The 9,406-nt window shown below is 44.0% G+C and overlaps 1 protein-coding gene across 1 annotated transcript; it reads right to left on the bottom strand.

Annotated features, from left to right (window-relative positions):
• Positions 1-8,104: 8,104 nt before the first annotated feature.
• kcnj2a (potassium inwardly rectifying channel subfamily J member 2a) lies at positions 8,105-9,406 on the bottom strand (the record flags this gene model as incomplete). The annotated part of the gene is made up of 1 exon (XM_083634669.1): positions 8,105-9,406. The coding sequence occupies exon 1, from the start codon at positions 9,389-9,391 to the stop codon at positions 8,105-8,107; it is 1,287 nt and encodes a 428-aa protein (XP_083490795.1). The 5' UTR covers positions 9,392-9,406.

Consider the following 9,406-nt stretch of genomic DNA (forward strand, 5'->3'; position numbering starts at 1 on the left):
GCAAGCAGACTTGTGCACAATGTCATGTAGTCCAGGATGGACTAAGGCAGTGGATCAGTAGGGCTGAATGCCATGCTGCTAATAATAATTCCAACCATGAAAACAGAAAGCCCGCAATTTGCAGCGAACGTAAGGAGAGGTCAGGAGCGCAGGAGAAAATGATGATGTGCGTCTGATGATGACGGGAGAGGTTTGTCTTCGATGGTGACAGTGTTTGGCGGGACATCAAAGAGGAGGCCACGGCGATCTGGCGCGGCTTCAAAGCGCGGCTACAGCGAGAGGCAGGGAGGCGTTTGAAGTCCACGGGATCGGTCAAGTCCTCGGAAAATTCCACCCTCACCTTGCCTCCGCGTGCCTGCCATGCATCATAGGACATGTGCGTTATTAACACAGCCACTACTACACGTGTACCTGGCTCGTGCAATTACTGTCAACTCTGCATCAGCTATGTGTGATATTTGAGATATCGCAGTAATGGAAGGAAAATACTTTTTTTTTTTTTTTTTTTTTTTTTCCAAGACTGCATTGCAATTTGAGGTTATGGCACTTCATCCCTCTTATCGATGGCATAGTAAGGAGGTAAGCTATTTTTCAAGTAGCTACTCATCCATGTGGCTATGAAACATTATTATGAAATATTATACATAATATACAATATATATATTGTTGAACAATTCTTTTGATAGTCAGCATTTTCCCACTTGGTTCAAATGGGTGATAACTCTTTGTAAATTGACAAAGCCAAGGCCAGTGCTGGATTCATATAAGGAACAGTTCACCCAAAAATTCAAATTCATCTCACCCTCATGCCAGTTGAAACACAGGTGAAGTTCGGGTAACGCTTTAGAATACAGCCCGCGAATAACCGTGTAACTACAGGGTAACAAGACTGTACTTATAGTGTAACTACAGGGTAATGACACTGTATTTATAGTGTAACTACAGGGTAACAAGTCTGTACTTATAGTGTAACTACAGGGTAACAAGACTGTACTTATAGTGTAACTACAGGCTACAAGAAGTGAATTTAGCCTGTAACTACAGGGTAACAAGACTGTACTTATAGTGTAACTACAGGGTAACAAGACTGTACTTGTAGTGTAACTACGGGGTAACAAGGCTGTACTTATAGTGGAACTAACTACGGGCAACAAGAAGGGAATTTAGCCTGTAACTACAGGGTAATTACGGGGTACCAAATTAACTTCTTGTACCCCGTAGTTACACTATAAGTACAGGTGGGGTACCCCGTAATTAGCCTATAAGTACAGATCTTGTTACCCTGTAGTTACAGGCTAAATTCACTTCTTGTTACCCTGTAGTTACACTATAAGTACAGTCTTGTTACCCTGTAGTTGCACTATAAGTACAGTCTTGTTACCCTGTAGTTACACTATAAGTACAGTCTTGTTACCCTGTAGTTACATGGTTATTTGCGAGCTGTATTCTAAAGCGTTACCAAAGTTTGTCCATACACAGGGAAGTTGCCAGCACAACTGGAGAGAAAACCAGTTACCATTGACTTCAGAACAGTACAACTGGAGTCAGCTTGTGCTTGCAACTTCCCTGTGTGTTATTAAGAGCCAAAGTCATGCCCCCTTCCGGTTTAGGTATACGGACCAGACCCATTCGTCTGCCATTCTTTTCCACCTACATTTCGTAAAATGCTTATGAAAATATATTTACTTGGTTAAACCAAGCGATTCAGCTATATTTAGAATCACGAGAGACCATAGAACTTTTCACCAAAACTTTAAAACAAAATGTCTATTGTTGTTTTAAATCTGCATTTTTTTTTTTTTGGTACTGAGTGAAATGTTCTATGGTCTCTCGTGATTACAAATAGCTGAATCGCTCGGTTTAACTAAGTAAAACTATTTTTTTACAAGCATTTTATGAAACCTAGATGGAATAAAGAATGGCGGACGAATGGCTCTGGTGCGTATGCCTAAACCTGCAAGTGGGTGTGACTTTGGCTCTCTATATTTACAAACTTCACCTGTGTTTTCAACAGGCATGAGGGTCAGAGGGTGAGATGATGAGAGAATTTTCATCTTTGGGCGAACTATTCCTTTAAAGGAACACTCCGCCCATTTTCAACCAGCTTTGTATCATTAGAACATCAGTAGTATATCAGAAAACTGTAAACGGTTTTGAAGTCTGTCATTTAATTTGACAGTTATTGAGTGTTAAAGTGTGGACCAGTGATGTCACTGGTCCACACTAACTCAAATTAATAACTCATTGACTCAAATCAACTCTCAATAACTGTCAAACTATTCATCATTCATCTAGTTTGACAGTTATTGAGAGTTGATTTGAGTTAATGAGTTATTAATTTGAGTTAGTGTGGACCAGACAGTGATGTTACTGGTCAACACTTTAACACTCAATAACTGTCAAATTAAATGACAGACTTCAAAACAGTTTACAGTTTTCTGATATACTACTGATGTTCTAATGATACAAAGCTGGTTGAAAATGGGCAGAGTGTTCCTTTAAGCTACTTCACCTTCAGCGCCTGGCCCCTACCAGCTCCTCTGAGGGTCATTTTAGTCTGGCAAGGCAGGGGTCCTTCACCGCCTGGCCCCTACCAGCTCCTCTGAGGGTAATTTAGTCTGGCGAGGCAGGGGTCCTTCACCGCCTGGCCCCTACCAGCTCCTCTGAGGGTCATTTTAGTCTGGCAAGGCAGGGGTCCTTCACCGCCTGGCCCCTACCAGCTCCTCTGAGGGTCATTTTAGTCTGGCAAGGCAGGGGTCCGTGTGAAGCAGGAAGACTTCACTTGAGTGAAAGACAAAACACACAAGGGATCACAGGCCTGCACAAGAGCTGAGTCGTCTGAGAACGTCAGGTTCCCAGAAGCTTCAATAAAAAGGAGGAGGTTCCGGTTATAGTTTAGAGACGCAGATTATGTTTGTTTTGCGAGTGAGAGCTTTTTCAGTGTGACATTGTTGTTTCCAGAGCTTGATGTGAAAAGCAAAAATAAATAGCGATAACAAAAAGTGAAACCGTTCAGATACTGGATGTCTCAGGGGGTTTAGATGGAAAAAAATAAAATAAAAAATGGAAGTCTAACATTTCGCTTTGGGTGTTTGCTCCGCTCATATACAGTGTTATTGTATTCATAAACAACGGGTGAGGAGAATTCCAACAATGGCAGCAGAGACGTTCACCTACCAGCAGCAAGAGCTGCCGCACTGCTAGCCTGCACGGCACCTAACAATGTGCCACTACATTCTCCCTTTCAAACGGGAAGTAACCACAATGTGCCTTTCCTGGTCACAACTTTCAATTAATAATTCAATAAATAAATGGAATATTAAATGGTGTGACCGGAAAGTAACTCCTTTACGTTCCCACCAGCTCTGCCCCTGGTGGATAAACTGGTGCCCTCGCACCTGACCTCCTTTTCTAGATGCTGCTTAGCTCACAGTTCACACACACACACACACACACACACACGCACGCACACACACACACACACACGCACGCACGCACGCACGCACGCACGCACGCACACACACACACACACACACACACACACACACACACACAGACACACACGTTATTTAATCTCGTGCTACACTGTCCATTTCTTTCCAAAACATTCAGCCTAATTTCAAGTTATATTCCGCTCAGGAAATATGAAACATTAGATTGTGATTGTAAGAAGCAACCGAAACAACTCTGACTCATTTTCCCTGTCTTGCTGAGCCAAAAAGATGAAGATGAATCAGATACTGTAACTGCTTTATGTCAGCTGAATAGACATACACACGCAGGCACACGCACACACACACAGACACGCACACGCACGCACGCACGCACACACCGCACACACCGCACACACACACACACACACACACACACACAGACACACACACACACACACACACACACACACACACACACACACACACACACACACACACACACACACACATCTATCACATTTGTAGCACTGACTCCGGAGCTCTCTGACTCCAGAAGTTGACATTAGTGTCAGTCTCCCTTAATGGTAAACCAAGGAATTTTCCATGGAGTTTGGTTGAGGTCCAGTTTTTCTTTCGTGATGGCGTCTCTACAATAGGGGAGAGGTAGAGTAACTGTTGTGGAAGGAAAAGGAAAGCCTTACCCGTCATGCCTAGTAAAAATATTTCCACTTTGTCTACCAAGAAGCCCTCCCCTTATGAAATGATAAGGGAGGAGAAGTTATGATAAACTTCTGGATTTCATTTTGGATACCTCATTTTGTTAATATAGGTTAGCTTATTATAGGTGTGATTGTGTTAGATATTGTTTTAGCTGGACCTGACTACAGACACATAGACTTTGGCTTGGAATAAAATGATTGTGAGAGCTATAGCATAGCACTGCCAAGTAGGTTCACCTGATATGGGTTATTTAAGGCCAATACTGATATTTTTAGACTGCATTTGCCAGTGTTTCGCGCCAGTGTTTAAATTGGACCATTTCCATGCCAAGAAATTGCACATATTCACCATTTCCCCCCAGAATTCTCTTCTTGTCAAGGTGGAAAAGCCTCCATCATACGACGTGACCGGCTGATATCCAATAAGAGAGCAGGATGGTCCTGGTCTAACCCTACTTCCAAGGAAGGATGGAAGGCAGGATAAGGGATGGAGAAGCAACATTTGTGGGAAGAGTGCGAGAGAAGACAGAGGATGCTAATCCCTGAAGGACGCAAGAGCAGGCGGCTGCTCAGTGTCACAGCCTGGTAAGCAGGCGGCTACTCAGTGTCACAGCCTGGTAAGCAGGCAGCTGCTCAGTGTCACAGCCTGGTAAGCAGGCGGCTGCTCAGTGTCACAGCCTGGTAAGCAGGCAGCTGCTCAGTGTCACAGCCTGGTAAGCAGGCAGCTGCTCAGTGTCACAGCCTGGTAAGCAGGCGGCTGCTCAGTGTCACAGCCTGGTAAGCAGGCAGCTGCTCAGTGTCACAGCCTGGTAAGCAGGCAGCTGCTCAGTGTCACAGCCTGGTAAGCAGGCGGCTGCTCAGTGTCACAGCCTGGTAAGCAGGCAGCTGCTCAGTGTCACAGCCTGGTAAGCAGGCAGCTGCTCAGTGTCACAGCCTGGTAAGCAGGCGGCTGCTCAGTGTCACAGCCTGGTAAGCAGGCAGCTGCTCAGTGTCACAGCCTGGTAAGCAGGCGGCTGCTCAGTGTCACAGCCTGGTAAGCAGGCAGCTGCTCAGTGTCACAGCCTGGTAAGCAGGCAGCTGCTCATTGTCACAGCCTGGTAAGCAGGCATCTGCTCAGTGTCACAGCCTGGTAAGCAGGCATCTGCTCAGTGTCACAGCCTGGTAAGGCCTCTGACGTCCCCTTCAACGCATTCAGCTCCATCTGGGCCTTTGCCAAAGCGCTTTTTCCATATCGCCGGAGTGTTGTTAAGACTGAAAGCGATGGACCCTTTCTCTCATGAACCAAACCTTTTGCCAGCCATTTTCCTCCTCGAGCTCGAAAACAGCTGTCATATTGTCATTCTGTTTCAAGAGCATACCATAATCCTAACACATTGTGGTAATTATATTATTTTTATATTATTATTATTATTATTATTATTATTATTATTATTATTATTATTATTATTATTATTATTATTATGTTATTGGCAACTTTGAGCACATTTTGAGCAACTCGGAAATGAAACTGCTCCATCCTCTTGCTTAAAAGACATACATCTGATAATCCATATCCATTGACATTTTATTGAAAAAAGAACCATATAATAGCATGTACAATAATAATAATAATAACAATAATATTATTCATACAAAAATCTGTACATTCCGTGGTTTTGCAGTACATTTGGAAGACTGATACAAAATAACTGCAACAGGGAGGGATGTATTTACACATGTAGGAACTATGTAGCCTAAAGGCCTTCCGTCATTAAAAAAAAAAGATACAGAATATAAATTTGTTTTGATGCAAACTCTTGTGCAGTACACCTTCATATGCCAGGGTTACAGTACATTTGGCTTTGAACTATGCTTTTCAAATCTTACATTCCCAAGTAAAACAAAGCATAAAAATGGTGAGTGAAAAGTCGAGAGTAGTATTGATAATAAGGCAGGCCAATCCATAGTCTGCAACTGCTTTAGAGGATAATGCATTTGACTTGATATTTTTTGCAGCATCGCCTAAGAAAAACTGATGGATAGACTTCTCATTGTTTTCAACTCCTGGCAATGAATCTCCGTCCATAACACTGCATTAGAAAGGAGATAAACTTGAAAAAATGTCTAAACTTGAAAAAATGTCTTTGCACAAGAAGTTTGAAGTTTTCTCATGATTTGCTTCACAATTTTTAAACCTGCACTATTGGGTTTGGCTTTGGATATCAACTTTTTTGGTTACACTTCTCTTGAGCTTCCCCTACAAATTGTCCAAACATTAGAACCTACCTCTGACTATTGTTTAGCTCAGCTAATACTACAGACAATGAAGCAGCAGCAACTTCAAGCTACATAGCTACTATGTAGCTACAAGCTATAATGTAGCAATGTAGCTCTCTGACGCTAGTTTACTGCCCCATATAACATGTGCCATTGTGGTCACAAATATTCACTTTTCCACTTTGTGACTCTGTTAAGGCTTGATGACGTGGCTCAAGATAAGTATCATCAATGTAAATAACTGTACACACATTCTTGAAAACAAAACTTTTTTTTTCTGCTTAATTCAAAATGTCTAAACGTTCTACTCATGTCTGTACCAATCTAATTAGGCGATGTTTTAAAGAAACACATAACTATGATAATAATACTCTTTGGCATTTGTTGTCAACCCTATAAAATGCAACATCGTAGCAGCACTTTTAAGAACATTCAAATCCTCATATTACACCCCACCCCCCCTTCCTCTTGGTTTAAATTAATCTGCTTCTTAAATTTGACGCCATTAATACTTCCCTGCTCAATTCCTTCACATGAGCAGGCATGCTTCTATCAATTTGACCAGCAATGAACAGTCCTTCAGCTCAGCCACTGAAAAGGAGAAAGTACAAGAACAGGTGCTCTCAAGTCATACAACTATCGCTTTCTCATTCTGCAAAGTTCGCTACAAGCTGGTGTCAATGTGTTGTATTGTCTTTAGAGCTTCCTTCCGTACACAATGGAGCTACAACTATCTTCTTCTGCTATAAAAAAAGGATCATTAGTCCTTTCGATGTGTCATTTCTGCTATGAGACCAGCTCATCAACGTTAAACCTGCTGTACCTTATTTGCTTCAAACATGCATGGGAGGTTTAACTGAGGCAAGACTAGGAACTATCTAGGCGTGTTAGTAGGTGAACATCTATATATTAATTTGCTTTCAGCTTTTGTTGTGTTACTGTACTTCACATGGCAGTTTCATGTCTTTTCTTAGGCTGCATCAAGAACGTTAGAACCTTCCTGACTTCCTTGGCTGTATTCAAACCTCTCTGTAGTTTTAAAAAGTAAGCACATTTCTGTGTGGCTTTCAACAACAACAAAATCTAAAATCTTGGACTAAAAAATGTCCATGAATAATTTCAACTCCATTGTATAAACTCTCTACCTGATTTTTTTTTTTAGAAAGCACTAGAAGTACTATTGCCAACATATGTGCAAATGAGCAGAGAAAAGGCTTTGGTTCTCAATGTGAAAGCTCAGTGTCATGGCTTTTTTTCTTCTTCTTTTTTTGCTAGTTTCTGTGCATTAAAGATAGATTGTGTAAGCAGCACTTGAGAACGTAGTAAAAAACCACAAGTCTGAACACGCCTTGTTCTTCGAGTTTGCTGGCCAGAGAAACAGAGACATGCCTGCATTTTTCAAGTCATCTCGACAACCCCTTCCTTTACGCTGTCTTGCAGTCAATAGACACTAAGCACACATTCGTGGGGACTTCATGGCGAACGCTTCTTTCAATATGCACGTGCTTCATAGTGCTGTGTTTTGTCATACTGTATGTCATTGAAGTTCAAATAACTCTTACATACAAGTCCTCACCCCAGCCCCTTCCCACAGCAGTACCATCAGCTTGAACCTGTCCTCTCCTCAGCTCTTTGTGCCTTTCAGAGCAGGAGGTGATTGTAAAATCTGTTATGTGAGGTCTGACGTCGACACAGTCATATTTCTGATTCTCGTCTCAGAGTCCGCGGCTCTAGAGGTACAGTGGCTTGGCTGTGTTCAGTCTCTGAGATATTGTCTGTCTGGGTGCCGTCGGGGCCGACGCTTCCCCCGTTCCCTTCGTCCGTGTCCTCTTTGTTCTCCAGTGCCATCTCATTTTCATAGCAGAAGGAGTTGGAGTTTGCGAGGATGTATTTTTTCTCCGCAAGGTCTCTGGCGCTGCACAGAGGGGTGCTCGGCACCTCGTATGTCTTATGGAAGCGAGAGTAGTCCACCTTGTAGTAGTTCTTCTCCTCGAAGAGCACGGGCTCGAAGCGGTGGCCCCAGAGGATCTCGCTGGAGAGGTAGGAGCTGCGGCACTGCGTGGTCATGGCGGTGGCCTCGACCATGCCCTCCAGAATGACCACGATCTCAAACTCGGAGCCCTCCAGCTCCTGTTTACTCAAGTCATAGAAGGGACTATCCCCGTTGATCTCGTGGACGATGGTGATGGGCGAGACCAGGAAGATGCGGTCGACTCCGCTGTCAAAGCCCACATCTATGTCCATCTGGTCGAGGGGGATAAACTCCCCCTCCGCCGTGGTCCGGGACCTCAGGAGCTGCGCTCGCACATGCGCCTCCACCAGGTGGCTCTTCCTCAAGTTGCCCACGCGCCACATCAGGCAGAGCTTGTTGTCTCTCATGGCCACTGCTGCGTTATGACTGAAAACCAGAGTTTCGTTCCTCTTCTTGGGCTTTGCCATCTTTGCCATAACGGCACCGATGATGAAGGCGTCGATAATACAGCCCACGATGCTTTGGAAGACCACCATGAAAACAGCAACCGGACACTCGTCGGTCACGTATCTGTAGCCGTAGCCAATTGTGGTCTGAGTCTCAATGGAGAAAAGGAAGGCAGCAGTGAAGCTGCTCACATTGGAGACACACCTCTGGGCGTCATTTTCTAAGTCCCCGTGGAAGATAGCCACCAGCCAGAAGACACAACCGAAGAAAAGCCATGATAGGAGAAAGGCGAGGCAGAAGATGACGAACATCCATCTCCAGCGGATGTCCACGCATGTGGTGAAGATGTCGGCCAGGTAACGCTGGCCCTTCTCGCTCACGTTGATAAACTGCACGTTGCAGTGACCATCCTTCTTCACGAATCTGCTTTGAGGGTGGTGCCTTGCTGTGTGCACCTTGCCCTTGCCATTCCCGTAGCCGTTGGGTACTGCCATAGTGGCAAGCTTCATGCCGTCCTCCTCTGATGACACAATGCTATAACGGTTGGCTGGCACACTTCCCATCACCTCTGTCTGGGA

The sequence above is a fragment of the Poromitra crassiceps genome, assembly GCF_964638095.1.
Source record: "Poromitra crassiceps genome assembly, chromosome: 4".
Taxonomy (NCBI): domain Eukaryota; kingdom Metazoa; phylum Chordata; class Actinopteri; order Beryciformes; family Melamphaidae; genus Poromitra; species Poromitra crassiceps.